The 25,230-nt window shown below is 37.0% G+C and overlaps 17 protein-coding genes across 17 annotated transcripts; 7 read left to right on the plus strand and 10 right to left on the minus strand. All coding sequences in view use genetic code 12, as the record gives it.

Moving 5' to 3' along the window:
* Window positions 1-4: 4 nt before the first annotated feature.
* On the minus strand, window positions 5-1,369 carry DEHA2F14828g (DEHA2F14828p; the record flags this gene model as incomplete). The annotated part of the gene is made up of 1 exon (XM_461005.1): window positions 5-1,369. One exon carries the CDS (start codon window positions 1,367-1,369, stop codon window positions 5-7), a length of 1,365 nt encoding a protein of 454 aa, XP_461005.2.
* A 259-nt stretch (window positions 1,370-1,628) lies between these two features.
* Window positions 1,629-3,470, minus strand: DEHA2F14850g (DEHA2F14850p; the record flags this gene model as incomplete). Its single annotated transcript, XM_461006.1, has 1 exon — window positions 1,629-3,470. One exon carries the CDS (start codon window positions 3,468-3,470, stop codon window positions 1,629-1,631), a length of 1,842 nt encoding a protein of 613 aa, XP_461006.2.
* Window positions 3,471-3,703: 233 nt separating this feature from the next.
* On the minus strand, window positions 3,704-4,147 carry DEHA2F14872g (DEHA2F14872p; the record flags this gene model as incomplete). The annotated part of the gene is made up of 1 exon (XM_461007.1): window positions 3,704-4,147. One exon carries the CDS (start codon window positions 4,145-4,147, stop codon window positions 3,704-3,706), a length of 444 nt encoding a protein of 147 aa, XP_461007.1.
* An 84-nt stretch (window positions 4,148-4,231) lies between these two features.
* On the minus strand, window positions 4,232-4,414 carry DEHA2F14894g (DEHA2F14894p; the record flags this gene model as incomplete). The annotated part of the gene is made up of 1 exon (XM_002770780.1): window positions 4,232-4,414. The coding sequence occupies one exon, from the start codon at window positions 4,412-4,414 to the stop codon at window positions 4,232-4,234; it is 183 nt and encodes a 60-aa protein (XP_002770826.1).
* A 279-nt stretch (window positions 4,415-4,693) lies between these two features.
* Window positions 4,694-5,215, plus strand: DEHA2F14916g (DEHA2F14916p; the record flags this gene model as incomplete). The annotated part of the gene is made up of 1 exon (XM_461008.1): window positions 4,694-5,215. The coding sequence occupies one exon, from the start codon at window positions 4,694-4,696 to the stop codon at window positions 5,213-5,215; it is 522 nt and encodes a 173-aa protein (XP_461008.2).
* A 74-nt stretch (window positions 5,216-5,289) lies between these two features.
* DEHA2F14938g (DEHA2F14938p) lies at window positions 5,290-7,302 on the minus strand (the record flags this gene model as incomplete). The annotated part of the gene is made up of 1 exon (XM_461009.1): window positions 5,290-7,302. One exon carries the CDS (start codon window positions 7,300-7,302, stop codon window positions 5,290-5,292), a length of 2,013 nt encoding a protein of 670 aa, XP_461009.1.
* A 294-nt stretch (window positions 7,303-7,596) lies between these two features.
* On the minus strand, window positions 7,597-9,369 carry DEHA2F14960g (DEHA2F14960p; the record flags this gene model as incomplete). Its single annotated transcript, XM_461010.1, has 1 exon — window positions 7,597-9,369. The coding sequence occupies one exon, from the start codon at window positions 9,367-9,369 to the stop codon at window positions 7,597-7,599; it is 1,773 nt and encodes a 590-aa protein (XP_461010.1).
* Window positions 9,370-9,905: 536 nt separating this feature from the next.
* DEHA2F14982g (60S ribosomal protein L15) lies at window positions 9,906-10,520 on the minus strand (the record flags this gene model as incomplete). Its single annotated transcript, XM_461011.1, has 1 exon — window positions 9,906-10,520. One exon carries the CDS (start codon window positions 10,518-10,520, stop codon window positions 9,906-9,908), a length of 615 nt encoding a protein of 204 aa, XP_461011.1.
* A 741-nt stretch (window positions 10,521-11,261) lies between these two features.
* DEHA2F15004g (DEHA2F15004p) lies at window positions 11,262-11,462 on the plus strand (the record flags this gene model as incomplete). Its single annotated transcript, XM_461012.1, has 1 exon — window positions 11,262-11,462. The coding sequence occupies one exon, from the start codon at window positions 11,262-11,264 to the stop codon at window positions 11,460-11,462; it is 201 nt and encodes a 66-aa protein (XP_461012.2).
* Window positions 11,463-11,500: 38 nt separating this feature from the next.
* On the plus strand, window positions 11,501-11,662 carry DEHA2F15026g (DEHA2F15026p; the record flags this gene model as incomplete). The annotated part of the gene is made up of 1 exon (XM_461013.1): window positions 11,501-11,662. One exon carries the CDS (start codon window positions 11,501-11,503, stop codon window positions 11,660-11,662), a length of 162 nt encoding a protein of 53 aa, XP_461013.1.
* Window positions 11,663-13,065: 1,403 nt separating this feature from the next.
* On the plus strand, window positions 13,066-13,869 carry DEHA2F15048g (DEHA2F15048p; the record flags this gene model as incomplete). Its single annotated transcript, XM_461014.1, has 1 exon — window positions 13,066-13,869. The coding sequence occupies one exon, from the start codon at window positions 13,066-13,068 to the stop codon at window positions 13,867-13,869; it is 804 nt and encodes a 267-aa protein (XP_461014.2).
* Window positions 13,870-13,974: 105 nt separating this feature from the next.
* Window positions 13,975-14,655, minus strand: DEHA2F15070g (DEHA2F15070p; the record flags this gene model as incomplete). Its single annotated transcript, XM_461015.1, has 1 exon — window positions 13,975-14,655. The coding sequence occupies one exon, from the start codon at window positions 14,653-14,655 to the stop codon at window positions 13,975-13,977; it is 681 nt and encodes a 226-aa protein (XP_461015.1).
* A 721-nt stretch (window positions 14,656-15,376) lies between these two features.
* DEHA2F15092g (DEHA2F15092p) lies at window positions 15,377-17,377 on the plus strand (the record flags this gene model as incomplete). Its single annotated transcript, XM_461016.1, has 1 exon — window positions 15,377-17,377. One exon carries the CDS (start codon window positions 15,377-15,379, stop codon window positions 17,375-17,377), a length of 2,001 nt encoding a protein of 666 aa, XP_461016.2.
* Window positions 17,378-17,648: 271 nt separating this feature from the next.
* On the plus strand, window positions 17,649-18,395 carry DEHA2F15114g (DEHA2F15114p; the record flags this gene model as incomplete). Its single annotated transcript, XM_461017.1, has 1 exon — window positions 17,649-18,395. The coding sequence occupies one exon, from the start codon at window positions 17,649-17,651 to the stop codon at window positions 18,393-18,395; it is 747 nt and encodes a 248-aa protein (XP_461017.2).
* Window positions 18,396-18,491: 96 nt separating this feature from the next.
* On the minus strand, window positions 18,492-21,845 carry DEHA2F15136g (DEHA2F15136p; the record flags this gene model as incomplete). The annotated part of the gene is made up of 1 exon (XM_461018.1): window positions 18,492-21,845. One exon carries the CDS (start codon window positions 21,843-21,845, stop codon window positions 18,492-18,494), a length of 3,354 nt encoding a protein of 1,117 aa, XP_461018.2.
* Window positions 21,846-22,027: 182 nt separating this feature from the next.
* Window positions 22,028-23,747, plus strand: DEHA2F15158g (DEHA2F15158p; the record flags this gene model as incomplete). The annotated part of the gene is made up of 2 exons (XM_461019.1): window positions 22,028-22,101; window positions 22,151-23,747. The coding sequence occupies 2 exons, from the start codon at window positions 22,028-22,030 to the stop codon at window positions 23,745-23,747; spliced, it is 1,671 nt and encodes a 556-aa protein (XP_461019.2).
* A 197-nt stretch (window positions 23,748-23,944) lies between these two features.
* DEHA2F15180g (DEHA2F15180p) lies at window positions 23,945-24,799 on the minus strand (the record flags this gene model as incomplete). The annotated part of the gene is made up of 1 exon (XM_461020.1): window positions 23,945-24,799. One exon carries the CDS (start codon window positions 24,797-24,799, stop codon window positions 23,945-23,947), a length of 855 nt encoding a protein of 284 aa, XP_461020.2.
* Window positions 24,800-25,230: the final 431 nt, after the last annotated feature.

Consider the following 25,230-nt stretch of genomic DNA (forward strand, 5'->3'; position numbering starts at 1 on the left):
TATATTATTTACAGTAATCAACAGCTGCCCTTGTATCAGTTATTTCTTCATCGTGCGAATTCACCTTCTTAGTTTTCTTTGGCCATTTTGTTGCTTTGTCAATATGATCGGCTGGATAAAAGTATTCCAACATTAAATAAAATACAATATCCAAAACAACACATAAGACAAACAATTTGCCGGCAATTATACCACAGCAATGATATTTCTGTAGTCTTTGTACCAATGGCTGATTTAATTTTTTTAAATCCAAAGAATTGTAAACGTTCTCAGTTCTACATGCAATATTCTTCCAACTATACATTCTTGATACCTCATCAAAAAACGTCGATGTGTCAATATCACCAGATTCAATCAAGTTCACTGCCTTTAATGTTGCTGCTACCAAAGAGTTTTCCTCGGGATCCGCAAAACTTGTCATATGGCTAGGCAAGACTTCAGGTATTCCACCAACTTTTGTAGTAACTACAAACAATCCACATGAAGCAGCTTCCACGATCACAGTACCAAACGCTTCTGTTAGAGAAGGATGTAAGTATATATCGCCTTGTACCATTACGTCTCTAACTTCCTCATGCTTTACGGCTCCAATTAACGTAACTCTTTCTTGTAAGTAATACTTTTCACGCATTTGCTCCAAATCAAGAAACTTAGGTCCATCCCCTGCAATCAAAAACCTTACTTCCGGTTTCTGTGCACAAATAGTAGGAATAATTGCAGTTAAGAGATCAGCACCTTTATTCGGGAACAATCTAGATATCACCACAATTGTAATATTCTTTCTTAACGATTTCTTTTCTGGCTCTAATGGCGAAAAGTCTTTTGCAATAACAGCATTCGGTATTACTGAAACATTTAAAGGATCTAAAGATGCTCTTAACACGGTGTTCTCTTTGCATGTATGTGACACACAGATAACGTGTCCCACATCACTTAATGTAAATTTCAACAATTTATTCCCCACAACTGATGTAATGTTTGCAAATCCGTACAAAGAATGATCAGTGAACACAGTCTTTAATCCCATTGTACGTGCATGAAGAATTGCTTCACCACAAATAGTTGATAATGATCCATGTCCATGTACAATATCAATCTGCTCCCGGATGAAAATATTTCGTATTATTGGCAATATCAGAAATACAGTCGGAATAGCCGAACTTCTGTAAACAACATAAAAAGGAACGTAATACACTTTCAATCCATTAGTTAAAGTTCGAATTCCATTTCTTGACCCATAGTCATGAGTAATGATTATAACTGAATGTCCCATATCTATTAGTTTTTGGGATAAATGATACACATGAAATTCTACCCCCCCAGGCTGAGGGTAGAAGAAGTCACTGATCATCGCAATATTATACCCCATTATATACTCTCTATTATTTAATATACCATTGATAGCCAGTGGATCAAAAGAATTCTACTATTTTACATTCATTTTCGCTCGCGATGTACGGCTACAGAGTCAGCCATAATCATTATCGTAAATTGTATATAACACAATGAGATAGATCTTTGTATGGAATTGAAAGATAGAGATCAATTACAAACGGCGAGAAACTATATAGTTTTAGTAACCTATCGACGATGAATTGTGAACTATAATTTATTGATATACATTCTATTCAAGCTATATACGCATCTCTCGGTAAAGATGCAACTGAGTTTTTAAAATTTATAGTACATTGCTGGTAATCCCAATTGCTTTGTTCACAAAGCATAATACCATACTGAAGATTTAATTTGGTTTCTAACAATATCTTTACCAAGATGTCCTGTTGTATTGGGTTCAAATTTGCTTTCACTTCAGCAGGTAAATCCGCAGCTGTTGGCGTTGGAGTAGGGACTTGACTTGGAGGAGCTACTGGTGGAATATTAGCAGGTGGAGCTGCTACTTGTGGTTGAGGCGTTCCTTCTGCTGATCTTGTTATATCATTCCACGCCTCAGATCCACCAAACGATCTAATCGAGAGAAGATCACTAGCAACAATAAAGCTACCATTTGGTCCTGGAATGACGACAAATGTTCTGTCGAAACTTTTTGTACTTAATGCAATTTTTTTATGTTTTTGGGAGCCATAACGATTTCTTGGCTGACCTTGATTTCCCAGAACCGCTTCATTATTATCTGGGATTGCTGTTTCTTCAAATGAACCATGTAAAGTAATTATTATACCGTTCAATTGCGGGAACCTATGACTTTCCATACTAAAAAGTTGTGGATGGGAAAGTAAATCATGACGGGTTTTGGGTAATTGTGAAAACAACTTGAATATTTGCTCCTGGCCCTGAGCAACACGAGTAGCCCTTGATTTCACAGAAGATACCCTGGTCAAGTTACGAGATTGAGGTAAGTAGTAGCCAAAATCTGTAGAGCTGCCATAACTCCCTGTTGTATTTGTGTCCATGACATAAGGATGAGATGAGTCAACTTGCATTGAGAATTGAGAGTTCTCCTGATATAAAACCAATAAGTCTTGTCTATTGCTGTCCCATAACTTGTAAAAATTGGTAATGAAATTTGTCGACATATTTTGTACTTCTTCATCTTGGAAAAACATTGATTGAGACGATTCAAAAGGAAATGTAAGATTACTAAGTAACAATTGTTCATTTCTGACTATCTCGCCGTTCAACACAATAAGTCTTGGGAATGATTTCATCAATTCGATCTTGATATTTAAAACATCATTTGGATTTGCTTGGTTGTTAAAAAGTGGATTACCTATGATTATCAATTCCCTCAAGAAATTTAATTTGTGCCTCCAGGTCTCAAACAGCTTTAAACGATTGAAGTTGTTGTTCAGTAAAGACAAATTTTGTAATAATGGAAAGGTTTGTGCTAAAGTAGAGATTGTGCTGATATCAGTTAGATTATTGCCAGATAAATCAACACTATTTACATCTAGCTTCAATTCTTTTGCTATTTTCATTAAAGCCGGGAAAAACTTTGATGTGGTCGATATGGAGGCAAAGAAACCCTTTGAAACCAAATTAGCATCTTGCTGCACGCTACTTAAATTCAACATTTTAATTTCCGGTTGATATCTGGTTTTCAAAAACAGAGTAATCGTTTCAATAGTAGAGCCACCACTGTTACCGATTGTTCCTCCCATTTGTGACGACATAGAGTCGGCTGCCGTAGCTTTTGTAATTTTCAATGACTGTCCGGCGAATTTCACACCAGACCAAGTACATAATTCATCTGCTTCCTTGGGAGTCTTCACGTAACCCTTTAATACCCCTGTAGCTGGATCAACGCTAGAGTTACTCACAACTATTCTACACTTCCTCGAAATGAACTTAATGCACTCGTCTGGAGTTGCACCATTCCAGCCTAAAATTTCAACTGGAATTGAGTTTGCTGAGACAAATTGATCGACATTTTGCTGGTTGAAGTTACTTCTGTTATTATTGTTGTTGTTATTATTGTGGAAGCCACCTCTACCTCTTCCCCGGTAACTCATTCTGTAGATATATATGAGAGATGAGGTTCTTTAACTTCAATTACATCTATTACATCAAATCGACATTTTCACTTCGAAATATTTGATTTTAGTACACGACCTACATTATGCCATATATATTCACTATACATTAAAATCGAGTGTCTAATGTTGGAAAAGTTAGTGTTTTGACCCGTAGGAGCCTCCTTATCCGTTATCGTGTACACCTTAACCAAAGCAATTCGAAAACTAAATCAAACTGTGTCGTTTTCATGGAGCGTACCCACCACAGGATATTTATTTTCAAAATGCTCTTCCCAGCTGTCTAAGGATTCTATCTCATCGCTAGTCAAGTTATCTAAAGGGTCAATTGGTTGGTCTACAGGTGTCAAGCATTCTAACTCAAAGGAATTTTTGGATAACCCACGAGAAGCGTCTCTACCTGCAAAGTTCTCGTAAGGCCCACCAGGACCATAAAAGGCTGCTCCCATTGTCACATTGAACACTCTATTTCTAACAGCAATGAATATCTTGGGATCGTCACTACCATTGTATTTTGCTAAACTTACGGGGGTAAATTTGCCTTCAACAATAGTTTCTGCTGTCTCACCTTTATTCGGGTTGGAAATCTCAATCCCCGAGAACACATTTCTCAACAAATATGCAACAAATAAGACCACTAGGATCGTAGCTATCATGATGTTTTTGACTTATAACAGTTCTCTATTTATATGTTGCTTTTCCTGGTCGTTTAAGTTGACTTTTTGGTTAACTACTTCGTACTAGATCCACAAATATCCATCACGTGTTTTTGGGGCCTTATTATGATCCCCCCCAGTTTTCATTGACACATGAAGAAACCATCTACATACCATTTCTTTATGAACATCTATTTGCTTTGGAAGGAAAATCATTTCTTTGCAGTCGGTGGCTCTCGTAGGTGGTAAAAATAGTCGATAATCCATAAAAACTGAAGTTTCGTGAGCTTCAATGTTTCACAGTTTTACTATGATGCCCTAAATACAATAATATAACTTCACATAATCATCATGACATCAACCATGCTAGTAAAGCCTCATGTATGACCTTCTATATACCACAATGGGTTGTAATTATCGGAAAATTTGGCCATTCATGAATGGGCAATTTGCAATCATCAGTCATGTGACTATTAGGTATGGTGAAAAATATCGAAATGGTGAAGAAACCATTTTGTATGACAATCAACAGGCCAATATACTACAATGCCTAGAGATATCATATCGTTGGATGACTTGACGTCAAATAACATCGGAGTGTTTAAAAAGATAAATGAAGTGAGTTTGCCAACTACTTATCCTGAGTCATGGTATAAGGATTCGTTAAATAGTGATCAAATCGTGAAGTTGGCATTTTATTCAGAATTACCTGTCGGAGCAGTCAAAGGTAAAGCCATTAATACGACGCATAAGACTGATAGCTACGAAGTGAGCCAACAGCTGCAATTACCATCGGAGGCTATTCCCAATGCAATCTATTTAGAAAGCTTTGCTGTCTTGAAGGCCTACAGGAACTTGGGTATCGGTGCCAAACTCTTGGAATATGTGATTGCAGAAACCAAGAGAAGGTTTATACACGAAATCATGTTACATGTCCACGTAGAGAATTCCCAGGCAATTGAGTGGTACTTGAAACATGGTTTCATTAAGAACGGTGAGGTTAAGGAATATTATAAAGAACAAGGATTATCGAATCCCGATGCGGTAATATTGTCCATTAAAGTTTAAGAAGTATTAGACTTTCATTTATATTTTAATTTTATAAAAACTTATATTTAATATACGTATAATATAGTACAAGCTTAATTATCACCTTCATCTTCTGTATCAGTGTTGATATCAGTGAAAATACTTTCAGTATCGCTTTCATCTGACACATCGGCTGATTCAGCTTCTTTTATTTCAGACTTCTTGACATTACCACCTCTGAAAGCTGCTAATGCCCCGGCAATTGTGTCTTCTTCTGGATCGGAAATATCACTTTCGTCATCAGATTCAACATCTTGGTTAGTCTTTCTGGTTAATACCATAGGAGCGGCCTTAACTGTCATGACAACTGGGATATCCACATCACATCCGAAGTAAGCATTATTCTTCAATATTAATCTGTAATGTGTTTTACCTTCGTTTGCTGGAGCAGGGCCATTCATTGGAATCTTGAACGAACTCACTATAACATCATCTTTGCCATCGATCCATTTTTCTTGGGTAAGTTCAAGGTTACTCAAATTAATATGACTTAAAGTTGAGGCTTCAGTGCCTTCTACTAATTTATTGTCCTTTTGAGCAATTAAAAACCCTGTCCAAGAATTGCCGATACTCTTTGGAAAATATGGAGCATAAGAATACGGTAAGGCTGGTTGTTCTTCATTTGATTTCAAAGGATTCTTAAGGTATTCTAATGTTTCTTCATCTTTTAAGTTTTCTTCCGGGATTTCAGGAGATGATTTAAGCTTTGGTGATTTCACTAAAAACTTCACATATAAATGTGCATTTGACAAAGGTGGTACAACATCTTCACCAGGCACTTTAAACCCAGCATCAATTACTCGAAGAGATGGAATGTGTGCAGCAACATTCATAGTAGTTTTCAACTTTTCAGCATCTTCAATACCTAAGGTTTTCGACAATTCTTCTTTTGACAATGTAAACAATTTTCCTAATTTCTTGACTTGTTGCTTTTCTACCACCTTTTCATCAACATATGGTAATTGCAATAATTCCTGGTATTTGCCAACAGGCTTAACTGCTTGAATAACGGATTTACGTAAATCACAGGCAGTTATTAAAATATCCACTTGTCTGAATACAGTTGCAATATCAATTAAGCCATTAATTAATGTAGGCAAAAGTGCAACAATTTTCAATTTATCCATTTCAAAATTTGGGTTCTTTGATGTAAACTCAAAATTGCGGAATAAATGCCATGCAATTAAATCTCTAATTTGATTAATATGTAAGTGTTTGAAATTAGTTCTGATCTCATGAGATAAACACACCCAGTCCAAAATATCATATGGTGTAACGATCTTAGCTGGATTTCTATCAGTTAATTTTCTCGTGAATAAAGCAGCTGTGTCGACATGTAAACCTTTTTTGGTGTGTGTCTTCACATTATTCCACCAACTACCCACGATAAAAGGTAATAAAACTCCAACCAACACGAAATACACAACAACCATAAATGGCGAATACTTTCCTTCGACCAAAAACTTTGGAAGCGCAATACCATGTGAAACATTTTGAGGACCATCTGGGTGTCCGTATTTCAAAAAGTTATTTCTGGTAACTTCATCGGTCAATGCCTTATAAGCCATATTAATTTTGATAAATGCAGTCTCCATCTCTTCCTTCACGGCCTCTGTTATGTCCTTAGGTAATTTATCTGGATGGAACTTCAACGATAACTTTCTATAGCGACTCTTAATCTCTCTTTCGGAGGCAGACGACGAAATATCCAAAATGGTATATGGATCAAATGCTCCAGTTAAATCAGCTTCCTTAGTATAGTATAATGCAATATATATCACAGTTGCCCATCCTAAAATTAAGACAAGCAATGTTCTGTTGATGAATCTGGACGATTTTTGTTTGAGTTGGTACTCTTTGATCTTTCTCAAATTCTCCACAGATACTGTACTGGAGTCTTCAAGTATTGAACCCTTAATTTTAGAGTTATAACTTATAGGATCGTCCGCATTCAAGATTCTATACACCCACTTAATTGTGAGTGGTACCAAGATGAATGTGAGAATGGCAATTACAAAGAATGGCCAAGTCTCCCCTTCTTCATCATAAGTATATTCTGACGCCATCGTTGACTTTTATACTTTAGTCTTATAGATAGTTAGGTCAATTAGAGATTCAACGATTGATCTTCTAGAAAGTATACGCTTTTAGTTGGAGTTTACGTGTTTATTTGAAATTTCCCAACTGCCAATTGAAAAGTGTTTCGCACGACTTCAGTACTACCAGTGAAATGTTGCAATCAACAAAGCATAGAACAGAACGGATAGCTAATAATGTGATATGATATTGCTATATAATCTAAGTAATGTGGAATGAATTAAACTACAAAAAAGCAAAAAATAATTAAACAAGTTACTTATTTAATGATGGAATAAACGAATTGGGTTTTCGACGTAGACAACATCGAAAGAATCAGCAGCACCAAAGACCGCCTTATCCATAACAGAACCAGATGGAGCAGCGATGAACTTAACACCAGATCTGACAGCTCTGTAAACATTATCAGGGAATGGGAAGAAAGCGTCAGAAGATAAAGCAACATCGGTTAACTTGCCTAACCATTCTTCTCTTTCTTTTTCAGTCAAAGGTTCTGGCAATTCAGCAAACTTACTTTCATATTCAGTCTTTTCTGGTTCAGAGGATGGAATTTGGCCAGTGACGAATAAATCGATGGCGTTGGACTTTTCAGGTCTCTTAACACCCTTGGCCCATTTCATACCTAAAACCTTTGGATGTTGTCTGAACCACCAGTTGTCAGCCTTGTCACCAGCTAATCTAGTACAGTGGATACGAGATTGTTGACCAGCACCTAAACCAATAACCATACCATTCTTGGCGTAACAAACCGAGTTAGATTGAGTGTACTTCAAAACAATAGTTGCCACTGTTAAATCAATGGTACCTTGTTCAGTTAATTCCTTGTTCTTGGAAACGATTTCTTTGAAGGAGTTACCCTTGATGATGGCGTCATTTCTCTTTTGTTGCAAAGTGATACCGTAAACTTGTCTTGATTCCAAGTTATCTGGGTTGTAGTTAGGGTCAATCTGTAAAATACAGTACTTACCACCCTTCTTTTTCTTTAAGATTGCCAAAGCTTCATCAGAATAACCTGGAGCAATTACACCATCGGAAACTTCCTTAGAAATAATTTGGGCAGTTGGTAAATCAACAATGTTGGATAAAGCGATCCAGTCACCAAAAGACGACATTCTGTCAGCACCTCTAGCTCTAGCATAAGCGTTAGCTAATGGAGATAAGTTTTCGATGTCTTCAACAAAGTAAATCTTCTTTTCAACATCTGACAATGGTAAACCGACAGCACAACCAGCTGGGGAAACGTGTTTGAAAGAGGCGGCGGCTGGTAAATTTAAGGAAGCTGATAATTCCTTAACTAATGGCCACGAGTTTAAGGCATCCAATAAGTTGATGTAACCTGGGGAACCGGACAAAACCTTGAAAGGAAGTTCACCTTGGGTAACAAAAGCTTGAGCAGGCTTTTGGTGAGGGTTGGCACCGTACCTTAATGGTAATTGAGATACGTTTTCAGCGTATTCCTTTCTGAAGAAATCAGAGATAGCAACATCGTAGTCTGCGGTATGTTCGAAAGCCTTCAATGCGTATCTGTTTCTAGCATCAGTCGAAATTTCACCAGTCTTTAATTGTTCCAAAAAGCCGGCGTAATCCTTAGGATCAGACAAAATAGTGACTCTGGAATGGTTCTTAGCAGCAGCTCTCAACAAAGTAACACCACCAATGTCAACTTCCTCGACAGCTTCTTCAATGGTAACAGCGGCCTTAGACACAGTTTCCTTGAATGGGTACAAGTTACAGACAACAATATCAACCTTTTCAATACCTTGAGCTTCTAAGTCAGCTTCGTCACTCTTCAAGTCTCTGGCCAAAATACCACCGTGAACAGCTGGGTGTAAGGTCTTAACTCTACCACCTAACATTTCCGGGGCATGGGTGATCGTAGAAACGTCTTCAACTGGGAAACCGGCTCCACGAATCAACTTCGAGGTACCACCAGATGCTAAAATACGAACATCTTGAGCGACTAATCCCTTGGCTAAGTCTAATAATCCAGTTTTATCGTAAACCGATAAAATGGCAGTTTTAGTATGGTTTGGCATTTTCTCCTGAATAATCAAATAATTGAATTAAAATAATCAAACAATATTCAAAAATAGTTAAATTGAACAATTACTTATTCTATAAAGGATTTCCTTAATTAATCGTTTGAAATTGACCTTCAAATATTGGTTAACAAATTTAAATTGTGTTGGGAGTAATTAATTGATTTTATGAAAATTGAGATTAGGGCAAGAGTCAATCTCGTCAATTAATTTTGTGTACAAAAAAAATTTATGCTGTTGACTCCGAGATCACAATGGATGAGCCAGAGATATCGAAGAAATGGATGAACGGAGGAATACGCAGACAGGTAGTAGAGGGAGATGCAGCATCTGTAGGATACCTGAACGAACGGGGTTAAAAAGTAGAGGATTACGACGTAGTAGTTGTACACGATAATTAATACAGGCAAAATACATTAAAAACTATATAATATGCATATAATAATTAACCAAACCTTGCATGTTAAATGTAAAATATCCAATTGAACGTAGCATAGGCCAAAACCCGTGCACATATCGAGCGGAAATCACACTTAAGATCTGTATCTCCATAAGGATAAGGTGTTGTTTCTCTTCCAAGTGTGACGACGACCAGCCTTGGTGTTGTTGAATAAGTGACCCTTGTTGATACCTCTGGACTTCTTACCGGTGGAAGTAAGACCTCTGGCTTCTCTGTGCTTGTGAACTGGGTTAGCAATCCAGTTGTATCTAGCATCTCTTCTGATAGCCTTGTGGGATGGGTCAAGTAAGATAACTTCGAAGTACTTGTAGGTAGAATCTTCGTTAACCCAGTAAGAGTTTAAGACTCTCAAGTTAGAAGCACGACGACCGACACGTTCTTCGGCAGTGGCTCTTAAAGCTCTTTGGTACTTCAATTGGTTAACACCGTGGTTAACTGGCTTACCGTAAGTAGCACCCTTTGGAGCTGGTCTCTTTCTACCACCTCTTCTGACTCTAACACGGTAGATAACGAAACCTTGCTTGGCCTTGTATCCTAATCTTCTAGCCTTGTCTGGTCTAGATGGTCTAGAAGCTCTGTGGATAACAGTCTTTTGTCTGTATTCCCAACATCTGACACGATGTAAGAATCTCATGACATCAGATTGCTTCTTTCTTTGCAATTCTTCTAAATACTTGTAGGCACCCATTTTAATTTACTATTCCTTGGTAAAGAGTTATGTTCAAAAACGAAAGAATATAGAGAAATTTTTTTTTTTCACTCAACTGTTGATGGTGAGAGTGAAAATTTTCCAGAAACTGGACCCAATGCGGGTAACACTTAAAAAAAACTCATTGAATTTTTTTATCAAGTTTGTTTCTCGGTCTGTAATGTACGCAGCGTTTCCAGGTATGCGCATGGATGTCTTTCAGCATTTGTCCTGTGTAGTCAAACAGCGGAATAACTTTCCTCGGATTAGGCTTTAAAAAGTTGTGGTCTATATGCACTCTGACATACGACCAAGCACATTCGGCCACATACGGCCAGGCACATTCGGCCAGACACAGACACAACTACTGCAAATACGGTGAGTGGCGTGGTAGTGGTATAACTGGGTATGAGGGCGGTTAAAAGTTCCAAAAACAGTTGGCGACTTTCACATCACCGAGAGATAGCCGTATCTCAGGGCGAGTAGATTTGCTATTTCTAGCGGGAATGAGGTGGGTGGACCGTACCCAGGCTAAATAAGCATGTAATAGCATACGACGGTTATCATACGGATGGTCTGTAGTATCATATCTCATATAATGATAAGCTGATATCATTTAGTCCGGCCAATATTGGTTATGTTCAACACATGGATGAATTGAGACGTTACATGGCAATGTGAAGCTAATACATCCCTGTAGCCGGTCTGATTATAGTTCTATCTAAGCTTCGCGTAATATAAATGGAGGTGCAATCCGTGCATTTACCTAGCAGTGATGCCTGCTCGCCTGGATTAGCCGAAACAGAATATTTGGATAGTCATTGCGAGAATTTAAAAGCATGGAGACGTTGTACATACTATGGTACGACATTTTTACTTGCTCTAGAAGAACTAAATATATTCATTGTATATGGTAAATATTACCTGCCCACCTGTGCATGAAACCTCTGAAATGCTTCTAAATTATTGAGCTATTGAGCATGAGCTCCATTGAGTTGGTGGGGGAACAACAAGTTCTCAGGAAGCCAATGACTGCAAAAAACCTTGCTCGCGGGGTCAGGTCGAACGAAATTTTCCAATCCATTTATTCATTCACCATGTACGATATCACCATACTCGCTGATATTTCACTTGTGCCATGATCTATCGAAGGTCGACAATATAGAATTTGTTCTATCTACCAATTGTGTTCAGAATTCCTCATCTAAATTCAGAAGTTAATCCACAAAATCCAAACTAATTACAACAAGCATTTAATGGATTAAATAATTTTATCTTTACAATATAAGAGTATTATCCTTATGAAATTAATATAGAAAATAATGAAAAAAAAATAAAAAATAGTTATGATTTTATAGTCATAAATGATAGACTTTCATTAGTTGGTGTCCTTAATTCGTATTCTACAAGAATTTGATCAGGGTTAATTGATCAAAAAAATCAACTATTAAATCAAAAATCTTGACTATAAAGTCTTTTTTTTTTTGGCTTTTTTTTGATGTATGATTGGCTTTTTTTGGCATGGTGCTTTTAACTTCTCGTGTATTTTATCATCGGTAATATCATATGATCCAGCTTTCTATATAATTCAATAAAGGTAATAAAGAAGTTACTAATCATATGGATTGGATAATTAGATTTCTAGAGAAGAATTTGCTATAAATGTAGTAAATTTTTTGGATGTCAATCTATAAAATTCCTATTTAAAATATCATTTTTTATTTCGTTCCATGACTGTATTCTTGTCTGCTCACAGTTACTGTCATTGACAAAGAGCCATCATTTTTATTATCTTCGTTATCTTTATCATCTCTATTATCTTTATTATCTTTATCAGCCCCATCATTTTCACCTCTCCCACCAGCTTCTCCCTTTACCTCATTTCATCGTTCAAGATGTAGTCAATGTTCCCGACTGATGTCCTGTGGGAACCTCCAATGTCATAATATGCTTTAGCGACACTCGTAAATTAAGGCATAGAATTCACGTGTGATTAAAACGAATTTCTGGAATTCTTTGTCTGCCCTTTATAAATGATTCGCATTCTATGCATATGCATAGGTTTTAGGCGAAGTTGTATTACCAAAAAGGGCCATTTTATTTCACCAACCTCATTCTTTTAAAACCTACAGGAAGCAAAAAAAATTCTATACTGCAGGTATTATTAGCCATATAGGAATTCAGAAAGACATAGAATAGTGTGAAAGAACACCACAAATCTGTTGGGTCTTGATGGCGATATATATATATATATATATGTTGCTCAAGGATATTTCATTACTTGAGGTTGTGAAGTGACGGGAAAAATCTGGATAGGCACTTTATTTAAATATTATTACCAAGGCGACGTGTCTGCTAGTGAGCAATTGAATAGATATATAATAAATTGTCCTCCAATAGCGAACATAAGCGATAATTATTTTAGGTTGAAGTCATAGGTAATTGCAACAACAACCCGTACCTTACACATAATTCTTCACTTCAAGAAAATCTAGTTGGGACTTTTATGGATTTAAGTTCCTGAAATTATTGAACCACAAACGATATGAGGGATTATCAGTTCCAGCCTTTTCCAAACGAACCGATTCCGGAGACTGATTTAGAGGTGGACGACAGCGATAGCACTTGCACCACGAATTACAACTTTGCTAGTACTGCTGTAGGTAATCTTTCTCCTACATATCAGCTGTCGAACTTGTCTCAGGTGCCAATAAATAATTACATTCAGCATCAAGTACCCTCGTATTCACAACCTTCTAACTACCCAGTCCATAATACTCCAATGATGAAGTATCTGCCAAACAATCAACTCAATACTACGGCATATCAACCTTACCAATTTCCTCCGCAACTGGATTATTCATTACCAAATTCTTCATTTCCACTTGAGGAAACCCAAAGAACTATAGCAGAGTCATCTAGCATAAACCCACAAAGATACCCAGACATGACAACGCTAATTAACTCTAACTCGGGTATCAGAGGTCCTTTGGTGGAAAGTGTCTTCGTGGATAACAAAACTTGTAGTATTTGTGGAAAGAAAATAAGCCGTGATATGTTACGACATATGAGAACCCATCAATCAGTTGCAAGGTTCAAATGTAATTTCCTACAGAACCAGTGCAGTCATAAATCCAGACGGTTCAACAGACCTTATGATCATAAGAAACACTTGTTGAATCGTCACTTTAGATTCGACAGCCCCGAAGTAAAGAAAGTGCACAATCTAAACGATAAACTAGGGCATTGGGGTACATGTCCTTGTGGTCAACGATATGTGGCAAAAGAGTGGTTAGAGAAGCATATTTTAACAACGAACGCGGACCATAAATGTCCCTTTGTTGAATAAACTCATATCACGTATATTTGCATATAAAGTCTTAATTAGATTAACTAATTTTCACTTATAATCATCACACATTCGCATGTTTAGATTACCATGTTTGTAGTAGCCTTACTCGAGGCTTTTGACTAGGTGGTCTAGTTCACTCGTTCCCACAGCCTTAACTACTGGGCCGTCGCCTTGCGTTAATGGTTCAGATGCCAAATGAACTGCAACCTTCGCAACCTCCTCTCCAGTAATAGGATAGGCCGTGAACTTGAATGGCGTTCCCTTGACCATATTCCCCCATTTTTGGAATATTTCGTTTGCTATTCCCTGTGATTTCTGACGTTTTCCTAATAAAGCACCGGGCCTAATAATAATAGTTCTGGGAAATTCCAAGGCAATAATATCGTTTTCCAACTTTCCCTTCGACTTCAAGTAGAAAAGCATCGATGACTCGTTAGCTCCAAGCGATGACACTAACACAAACGTCTCAATTCCTGCTTCTTTAGCAGCTTTGGCGCATTCGTAGTTGATACCATAGTCAATCTTCTTGAAATTTTCAACTCCTCCTGCATCAGCCCTTGTGGTACCAAAAGCAGAGAAAAAAGTCCTCACCCCTTTGCTATTCTCTCTGATAACTTCTGGCCATTTAGCAGTATCCGTCTCGACAACACCTTGAACCTTATCGCGGCCATCAACTGGACGGCGACTAACAGTGTGAACCGTCTCAAACTTGTTTGATTCAGCTGCAACCTTCAATAATTGTGCTCCAACTAACCCAGTAGATCCAATAATAAAAGCACTCATGTCTGTATACTATATTTGTACTACAATTCCTATAGAAATTCAATTCTTCTTCCTATATCTATCTTATCTGCTAGTGATGATCACACCCAATTGAGTACTGATGTTATATGCAGGTTTGTATAATTCTACTTTTGTTAAAATCATAGTTGATGATCAAGTCTGATAGTAAGAACTGCCTAGATGGGTTGGTCGGGATAGTACCCGGCCCCTTACGGTTCTGTGTAGACCTCGAGGGTCGAAACACAGGTGGTTATGTTGCTCACCAGTAATTCGCAGTAATCGAAATGCACCTGTGGCATCAAAACTACTAGTGTAGAGAAGACCCATAAGGTATATCGACGCCATTAGGTCACGCACGGAGAGCTGGGGTATATAAAACTGAGGAATACCTGCAAATCTACCCGTTTGATAAATGCTCCTGATAGTTCAGCAACTACCACCAGCAAAATAGGCTAAGCTGGTTTTGGAGGTTTTGTGTCATCTAAATTCCAACCCAAGCTTTATAATATTCATGAACAAGGTAAATTCAGTTGCTTCATAAGAACAATATTCTGATCGAAAAAGGATTGGAAAATATAGAAAAACGAATAGAAAAGGGTTATTATCGACGATTAAGGTTTGATTATCATAGAAAATACGATATATTCTAAGATTTCATTGAAAAAATTATATTATTTACATTTGGAACACTTCAACAGTGGACCCGGTAAGCTTATGGATTATGGCGAATATACATCCAAACCATTACACACAACAACAGAATCTAACTAATATAAGTACTAATTGTAATTATTGCGGAGAACCTAATAGTCAGTGCTGCTGTAAGTATAATCAAATGAAGCCAAGCAGGAATTTGGCAGATACCAGAAATGCCGATATGAATCCTAATTACCACCGAAGTGTGACAACATCGTCTTCGGAATCGACAGATACAACGGGCTCCAATAATAATAATCACAGCAATATAAATGTTCCGGTCCAGAGTTTGTTTGACCACCGTTGGTCGAACCCATCTGTTAACTACCCGGTGTACGTCAATAGTATGGCAAGCAACGATTCGGGGAATGCGACTATTGGTAGTGTATCGATGGACAATGCTAACAACAAGTATTACTCGTCGGATAACCAGGTGAACTATGTCCAAACGCAAAATACTGGAAGCCAGGAACTCTATTCTGCATTCGAAGAATCACCACAGCCATTGCAAGCGGAAATTCAAAGCGTTCCTCCTTCAAACATTAACTTACCCAAGCGGAAGCCTAGTGTCCAGACATCTGATAAAACCAAGTCGAAAAAATATAACAGGATTCCGGTACGACAAGAGTTTTCCCATCTAAACAAACCTTCCCATGATTCGTCGCATCCGTCGGCTTATAATGATATGGGTGCAGATATGAATAGTTTTTTTAATTTTTCGAATAATGACTTTTCGAGTAACGATCTTTCTACTAATGACTTTGCAAGTGAATTTGCTGTTGGTGCTTTTGCCACTGGTGATTTCAATAACGACTTCGCTAATATTAGTGATAACAATGATAACATATCGGGCACCGAAAATTCAATAGCATATAACCTGGTGCCATTACCAACAAACGATGACACTACAGGTGATAGTACTATCAAATTACAAAAGAAAAACAAGAAGCCGGAATTTCACCTCCCATTGGACAATTTAAATAATCGCAATGTGATGTTCCTGAAATTGACCGATTTAACTGCATCATCTCCATCTGACTCAAGCGTGGATAAATACGACCATCTTAAGATCATGGAACCGGACTTAGGTCTTGGCTACGATCATGATTTTAGAAATAATTTTCAAGATAATATAACACCTTCAATGAAACCTCCAGGTACAAATACTCAGGAATATTTTGAGGTTTATAACCTAAGCGATACTGGCGGTGAAGATAGTTATAAAAATGTCAATATTGACAATGATTACGAAGGTATTAATAGTGGCAGCAACACTGATACTTCGCAAACCGATACCCACAAATTGACTAACCGAATGAGCTCAAGTTATAACGATCGTGGTGGATTAACACGTCCACGTTTAAATTATGCCCAAAGTTTCAATAGTGCACTCGATTCCAAGCCCAGTATAGGGCCCTCATTGAATGGATTCAATTTTGATACGGGCGTAACAAAAAACATACCTGGTGCGTACCGTAGCACGAGTGACGGGCCTCCAGAAACAAACAACGACGATCCAGCTCCTTTGAATAAGAAGAACTTGCTCGTGAAAACGCAGCAAAACTACTCGCATCTTGATATTCAGAGACCCATCTTTGAACGAGCCGATTCAAACCAGAGTCTCAACAGCGTTGGGTCCATTGGCTCAGCAACCAAGAAAAAGAGGAGTCCGAAGGGTGCTGTGTGTTCAGTATGTGACAAGTACATCAGTCGTGACCTTACAAGACATATGAGAATTCATGATGACGTTGGTCGTTTTCAGTGTGTCTATCCGAAATCAATGTGTAACCACAAAACAGGCTACTTCAACCGTCCGTACGACTACAAGAAGCATTTGCTACATATGCATTTCAAGTTTGATGATCCAAAAGGTAAAACTGCTCATACATTGACTGACAAATTGCCTCTAATAGGGTCTTGTCAAGCTTGTGGTGCCAGATTTTCGGCTAATGATTGGCTTGATTCCCATATTTTAACGAATAATAAGAACCAAAAGTGTCTGTATCTTAGATACGAAACTAATTAACTCATTTCTTGTATGTATCTTCAATTACACGATTCTTTACATAATTATACCTTCTCATTTTGCAACTAATCGCAGTTTGAGTAGTTTAGCGACTTCTATTGTAGAAATTTAATTTGCGCATCAAAAAACCTATACGAACAAGAAAATTGCTCATTAGAAAATTGTTCAGGAAGTATTTGTGTATAAATAAAACTGGTTTACCGTGTCTTGAATTGTAGAATTATGTATGCTAATTGTATTATCCTTTCAAGTAAATAATAATTAACTGAAAATGAGTTATATGAAACGTCACGGTATGGCAGGAATGGACATGGGGTCGATGTCAATGGCATCTGCAACCATGGATATGGGATCTACAACTGCAAGTATGGACATGGGAGCAATGTCATCGTCGACAATGGATATGGGTGGTATGGATATGGATCATGGTATGCACATGTACTTTGTAGGAGACTATTTGGATTACCCAGTCTTGTTCAAAGGCCTTACAGCTTCAAACGGGGGCCAGGCATTCGGGATATTCCTTCTTTTATTTGTCATTGGTGTATTTGTCCGAGGACTTGACTTTACAAGCAAATATTTGGAACAAGTAGTTTGGCAAAATCCAAATTATGTTTATGCTTGCCATACGCCTTCACCTAACGGTGCGGTGAATGTACCGATTGCAACAGATGGTAATTGCTGTGGAGATAACACCAGAAATGATACTACGGCTGATTCCATCAGAAAAACCAATTCCTCGTCCCTGGCTGTAGGGCAGCAGGAACACGAGGTACCTTATGCGACATCGCAGCCGTCAAAGTTACCAATGGCTTCGAAGTTATTCAGAAATATAATTAGACTTGCCTTGTGTATACTTCCTGAGCTCTTTGGCTTCGCTTTGATGTTGGCTGCTATGACCTTTTCAGTGTTGTATTTTTTTGCAGTCGTGTTGGGTTTGGGTATTGGTAGATTTATCTTTGATAGATTATCTGACCGTATGAACATAAGACCGAGCGCATCTATTCTACATTGCTAGTTAATAAGATGGTTTTTTGACGCTACGACAAAACATACTGTGGTCAGTTTAATAAATATGTACTTGTACAAAATAAGTTTAATATATTAATAAAGTTTAGGTTAAAATTTCGGTAATCTTTCTCTCTAGCTCACTAAACTTCGACTTGTGGAATGAGCTTCCTCGTCCGTCAGCTAGCTTCTCGCTATAGAGTAATCTGACAAGATTTTGTATTTCTTTCGAAGTAAACTTCAAATGGTTCCTCTTAACTATTTCTAGAAATTCTTGCTCGTGTTTAGTGAACAATTCATAGTACACTGATGGCTTAGTAAAATTAACACTTTCAGCATCATTCATCACATTCCGCAACATTTGTTGTAAGGTGAATATATTCAATAATATTTTCTTAACACCATTAGTATTTATCTTAGGGATAATATAAGACCCTTTTATCATTACTTCGCTCAAGAATTTTGGTAATCCAACGAAAACTCCGTTCTTCTCGTTATCATTTAGGATATTATTTAACTTATTTTCCACAGCAAAAGCTTCTTTGTTATATAATCCAATGTATTGATCAGCGTCTCCTGGCTCTGAACTTGGAAGCCATTCACCTTCTTTGAACGATCTTCCAATATAGTAAATAGCTTTGCACCTTAAATCATATCGAAGTGCAACTAAGGCACCGTCTCTTATGGTCTCAAATGTTCTAATAATTTCATTAAACTGGTGAACCTTATCAGAATTTAATGCTAAGTATATGTTTTTTTGTTTATTATCCAAATTTTTAGGGCTTGTGAGACCATTTTCAAGGAAACACCAATCATGCTTCAACTTATCTACTGTGGATAGCTTGACTGTGTCAACATCATCATTATAAACTGTGTAATTTGATTCTTTTTTCATTGATGGTAACCATGTCAATATCCAAGTTGTTGTTAGTAAAAGATAACATACCTGGTTAATAGAGTCATTGTCTAAGAAATCATCCTTTGTTATATCAAAAATGTGTTTAGACTTGTCATTATTATATGTCATAATTTCAATTTCTTTATCAAGTAATGCATCTAAATCTTTTGGAGTTGAGTCTTGTTGTAATATAATGTTTGATATCTCAATCAAGGCTGGTATACGCATCCAAGAATTGAGCTGCAGGCTAGGTTTCGATGTATTATTCCCGTGTATTGAAACTTCATCTTGGTTGTGTGCTCCACTTGGAAGCAATAATTCGTTATAAAATTGTGCATAAGTATCTGAGAATCTTCTCAAAAAATGCAAGCATAAATCACTAAAATCTCTGCGGTATGTTAAAGATGTGTTTAAAACTGAACAAGCATTGGTGAATAAGCGTCTAAAATCTAATGCATTTTGAAATATCATTGCAGAAGAATTACTAGTAGTATTAATTACAAGTGAATTTGAATCACTTTCAACTTGATCCAACGGCGTAACCTCTGATTTAAAGCCCGACAACACAGAGTTACTAATATCTGGGTTTTCATGTTCAGCAATAGAATTTTGCTCAAAATTAGATTTACCACTAACATATTCCCTGAACGCATTATCGAGATTCTCCTTCAACCTTGGAAGGAAAGAACCTTTCATAAACTCGTTAAAGAACTTAAGGGCTGTATTATTATGAGTGTTGGAAGTAGTCCCTTCTTCTGCAAAATTAGCAAATAATCTTTGAGATCCGGCAATAAAGACCAATAAAAATTCTAGAATTATTCTCATATTAAATATATTCTTAGGAACAAGAACTTCCACCATAGCATTAAACGTTTCATTCTTAATATATGGAGATTCAATCTCGAACGAGTTTGCCTTGGTATTACTTCCAATTTTATTTTCTGAATCAGATAAAACGAAGCCAGGAAACATATCTTGCAATATAGTTTTCATGTCTTCTGTAGTCTTCGCCGACTTGTCATAGGAAACGTCCTCTAGTTTAAATAAATCACTTCTCAGCAAAACATCGTGTAAACTACTTTGTTTATTTATTTCATTACCTCCATTAATCGGATTCAAACCAAAAACTGGGACGTCATATGTATAGTTGATCATTAAGGCTCGTAATTCCTTTCTGATCGAACCCCAGATATTATCAAAGCTATGACTTATGTTGTATGAGTCTCTAATCTTGATCTTTTCAACAATCTCAGTTACCACTTTATGCTTTTGTAAAACTGCTAAAGCTTTAATGAATATAGATCCAAACAAGTCTTGTAGTATAACAACTGAGTAATCATTAAAAGTACTTCCACTTATCATATCTGTAGCATAAGAATGATCTAGGTTCTTCAATTTTGCTAATTTATTCAAATGTTGCATATTTCTCAGTTTAGCCTCTTCAGTTGTCCTATTTATTAATCCATGTAATTCTTGTTGGTTTGAATTTATGAGAATTTCCAATACTTGTGGTAAACGATTCAACTTGGACGCGGTGTTCAATAACTTATATATGTAATGATAGGACTTTGAGTTATCATTCAGGGCTGCATCAAGCATTATTGAATAATCTGTTTCAGAGTCACTATTAGAATAATGTGCGTGAAGTTTGGGAAGTTGGTTGACAATAAATTCCTCGACCGGTTCAGTAAAGCAATCAGCAATTTCTGATATATCTAAGTTCGCTGAATTATAGATATATTGCTCTAGATTATTCAGTTCCGTAATCAATGCCTTTATCGAGGATAACTGAGGCTTTCCCGAGGTACCTAACGCCTGCCATGAAAGGGCACTGTTTCCTGTAGACCCATCATTCAGTAATGACACATTCTTTAAGTATATTTCGTTCTGCAACTCATCAACAATCATATCGAACAAATTATTGGACTGCAGTTCCAAATAACTTCTGGTGGTGCTCATTGCCGATAATGACCATAAATTATATTGTTCTGCAACCTTATAGCCATGGGATATCACATCGTACACTTGATGTATTTTTTTATCAATAATAAGCTGGTCAATCTTATCGGGTATCGAGACCAATTCATCCATTGCATCCAAAATTTCAATCATTTCAGAATATCTTGCAGACGTTTGGTTCAATTCCGTTAACACGTCTGAACGATTATGAATCTCTGTAGTGGCCGATTCAAGCATTTCCTTTATTTGTATAGAATCATGCTGTGAATCCTGAAGGGTTGAAAGCAACACATGATATGAACCAATACTATTATTGAAAATATCATGATGCTCGTTCACAACATGCCGTAAAGCAGTTTTGGTCTGTTTAGATAAGTCCTGGAATTCTGGTAACTTATACGCCATTCCAACAGATGTGTCATCAAGAAGTGACACTGCCATTTCAATCGGATTAGCATTTTCTTGTAAGCATTGAGGCCATTCATATCTGAGAGTGGTCTGTACTTCTTTCAATTCGAATATGGATTCCTTCATCTTTCGCTGTTCTTGCTCAGACTTGTGTCCATTGAAGTTCATACTTAATGACCTATTACGATTCACCATCTTTTCATCTATTGTCTTAATGGATTTATACTTATGTACTTTTTCTTCATTCGATTGAATAATAGAACCTCAGGCTAGACTAAGATCGAGGAATTTGTTGATGCGAGTTTTGTGTAAGTTATCAGATAAACAGAAGTTGAAGGTAAACAGTACTACAATAGATCAAATATACAATAAATGATATGGATAGTATAGAAATAATAGATGTGCTAGAAAGCCCTACAGTCACAAAATCTAATGGTGAAATAATTGAAGTGTATGTTATTTATATAACGTCTTATTTATAGAGCCCGCTAACATTCTAGTCTTTCTGATTCAGATGATGCTAATATCCATCCACACGTAAATGAAACGAGAAATAAACTAATAGACAAAGGTCTAATATTGTCTGATATATCTTATGATGATCCGAGCCAGAAAAGTGACAATGCGGAAAAGATCGTTAAGAGAAGAAAGAGGAATATCATAATTCTGGAGCAGCCATCATCGCCAGATCGGTTAGCTAACACTTCGATTCTTGATTCGTCATTTAGCTTTGTTACACGAGAAAACGAGCCTGAGCCTACCAATACAGCAGCTAGTAGCAATACAGCAATTCTTGACGTCACTAACTGGCTATCTGACAGTGGTGATGAGTCGAACCTTATTTTGAGACATGCGACGGATAAAACGACTAATGCATTGAAATCAAACACCACATCAAATCGTGATACTACACGTAAAATAAATTCAAGCAAAGTACCTAGCTATACTAAAAAGACTAGTGTTGCTACGGGCCACGTAACGGCGGTGGATCTGCGGATCGCTGAATTATCAGACCCTATAGAATCCTCTTCACCTTTGCAATCTTCTTCGAAGAAATTTGCCCAAAGTCATAGAAAAGTGGTTCAACCAGCAAAGAAACGTTGCAAAGACCCCCATCCTGCAGAGCCTTATTCCAAGAAAGAATTGAACGAAGCAAATAAAGTGACAAGAAAAAAAGAAGACCTTCTATCTGAGATGGTCATACAAATACCTTCGCTTTTATACGACAGGGATTTTGAAGATGAATATATGAAACAAATATTTATTGAGCCAAAAGTGGAGAAGACGAACTCTAACTTACCCATCATTTCTTGGAAGAGAAAGGTGAAAGCTAGGTATGATGCAGAACGAGACGTTTTTATCCCATGTGAACCTACGGAGATCAACGAGAAGAATATTGTGATATATTATAAGGCAAAGGATTTTGTAAATTCCTTAATAGAAGGAACAATATCTCTGTTGCTTGATGAATGTAAAACAGAAGCTAAACGCCATAACTTGTCCTCCGGGTCTCATATAATAATAATTGTGGAAGGGTACGTTCAATTTTTAACAAAAATTAGGAATATGGAAGACAAGAGGTATAAGAAGGCTGTTCTAGATAAACTAAATCCTAATGATGGTGATACTGGAAACAAGAGGCTGAAAAAACAGGAAGATGGTGTATCGTTGTCGCCGAAAGAAATTGATCAATTAGTTAATGAATCCCAAGTAAGATTAAGCGTCAATATATTTCCTGTTAAGAATAACAAAGATGCCATAAATTGGCTACAATCATTCACTTATACAATCGCATATGCATTATATGATAAATTCGAAAGAAATATATCATTGGCCAACCTTGGCACAGTAAAATCAGGTACTGATACTAAATCAACTTATTTCCAGACTGTTAAACAATTTAGATTGATGACAGAACCTAAAATTGAAAAACTTTATGGATTTTATACGTCCATATTTGCATTATATTCAAGATTTCAAACTAACGATACACTTGGAAAGGATAATTTTGGTAAAAATATCGTCCCTCCATCTACCGAAAGTGCAATGAAGAAGCTCTTCACGTCAGAGGACCCAAATGATGTGGTGCACGAGTAACGTAATACGATATTAGCTAAGAAATTTAATAAATAGTAATATTACATATTATATATTATTTATATCATAATTTATTCATCAAGTTGTTGTATATACTCCTTGGTTATGAAGGTACTAAACGCCTGTTAGTAATGTACAAGAAACCGAAATGCTATAAGATAAGATATGAACTATCTCAAATTATAAATGCAATGCGATTAATTAACTACTTGCTTTACTGAATTATAATCATCTTCTGAAATGCTATCCTTTAATTTTTCAATCTCTTCCAATCCTTGTGCTATATCACCAATTTCACTAGATGAAAATTCAAATTCCGAGGACGCCAACTGTGAAATTATATTCAAAGCCTTATCAATGCATCCAATATGACCATCCTTTTTCAAGATCGATATTATGTTTGCAACCAACTTTTCCCTGTGGACATGTTCTTCCTTCTTTTTATCAAGAGGTGTGGATAAAATCGCAGACACCAATGATAAGATTCTTAATTTTACCTTATGGTCTTCGTTTTCGTTAAACTTAACGACACTCCACCCGTCTAACTCGTCAAACTTGGCGTATCCAACTTCAAAGTTTCTGATCAACGACGAAATGGCAAACAATGCCTTCAAACGAAGCTCAGTTGGAACATCTTCCTCATTGCAAATACTGATCAACAGGGCTAATCCATCGTACTTCAAGAAATCCTCTTGCGACTTAGGGTTGTTTTGAACCGCTATCCCAGCACACGATGCCGCATATACCCTCAACGAAGTAGGTGTCTCCGCTGACATCTTATCGATCACAGACTGCCACAACTTTATATTCTCAATATTATTCGCATTATCCATGTTTTCGATCAACATTTCAAAATTATCGAACGCAATCTCCCTGTTTTCCAAAGTCGCTTCCTCGTTGTCTATCACCATTATAGCTTGCTTCATCAACGCTGGCTCATCTGGGCCTCCGAACAATTGCTCCAACATTTTAGGATCTGGCTTCCCTATTTTCTCTATAGCTTCCTGATCTCCCGATTGTTGTGCAATCGACCATTGTAAAAGTTTATCCATCTTGTCTATATCTTAATTTTGTCTTCAGTGTCCCTGCAAATCACTTTACTAGCGTCTTCTCATCGCTTTTTATCTTCTTATAAGGCCATCTCTGGATGATTTCTCGAATATTCCGCGACATTTGCCCGGCTTCCACGACATTCTCCTGAAAACTTTCCACGACATTTATTGTCGCAATCCTCCCTCTAATATGTTCCATTTTGCCGGACGAGTGTCAGCATTATAACCAACGTGTTAAGTACGATCGAAAGGGTAATATGGTCCAATTTTAGTTGGCAAAGTGTACATAGTCGTATATATCGGGTGATAGGTCTTGTATATTGTAGTTTTATGTTGCATTGATGGCATTGCAACAGTTATTAACGTCTACGCAAGCAATGACTAGACGGGTCGAAGAAATCCGCCGGGGTCGTAAAAAGTCCGAGGTAGTG

Source organism: Debaryomyces hansenii (assembly GCF_000006445.2).
Source record: "Debaryomyces hansenii CBS767 chromosome F complete sequence".
Taxonomy (NCBI): Eukaryota; Fungi; Ascomycota; class Pichiomycetes; order Serinales; family Debaryomycetaceae; genus Debaryomyces; species Debaryomyces hansenii.